At 67.5% G+C, this 308-nt stretch overlaps 1 protein-coding gene across 1 annotated transcript in view; it reads right to left on the bottom strand.

Annotated features, from left to right (window-relative positions):
- The window catches only part of MSL2 (male-specific lethal 2 homolog (Drosophila)), an 18768-nt gene extending 18466 nt beyond the window's left edge, over nt 1–302 (bottom strand). Inside the window, exon 1 of the mRNA XM_010561141.1 lies at nt 118–302. Coding sequence (XP_010559443.1) covers nt 118–259 — 142 coding nt within the window. The 5' untranslated portion in view covers nt 260–302. The remainder of the gene's footprint in view (nt 1–117) is intronic.
- Nucleotides 303–308: the final 6 nt, after the last annotated feature.

The raw sequence follows: 308 nt of genomic DNA, 5'->3' as shown, positions 1-308 counted from the left end.
CGAAGGCGGCCCGCCGGGGCGGCGCGGCCCAGGGCCGGCCCGCAGCGCCGTGCGGGGAGCCCCGCGGGGGGGGGGAGGGCAGACTCATTGTGCAGGGAACAAAAGAAAGATCCTCACCGCAAACGCAGCAGGAGAGGGACTGCCTGAAGTAGGGCAGGAGCTTGTTAATCTCTGTAAAGGACTGGGGATCCCCAGGGTCGTAGTTGAGCACCAGGCGGCTCGCTGAAACGTAGAGAGCAGTGGCATTCACCGGGTTCATCGCAGCCGCTCGCACGCCGCCGGCTCCGGGGTGAGAAGAAAGCGCGGCG

This window comes from Haliaeetus leucocephalus, unplaced genomic scaffold, assembly GCF_000737465.1.
Source record: "Haliaeetus leucocephalus isolate CR32 unplaced genomic scaffold, Haliaeetus_leucocephalus-4.0 Scaffold143, whole genome shotgun sequence".
In the NCBI taxonomy this organism is placed as follows: domain Eukaryota; kingdom Metazoa; phylum Chordata; class Aves; order Accipitriformes; family Accipitridae; genus Haliaeetus; species Haliaeetus leucocephalus.
This window is presented reverse-complemented; position numbering and strand designations above follow the sequence as displayed.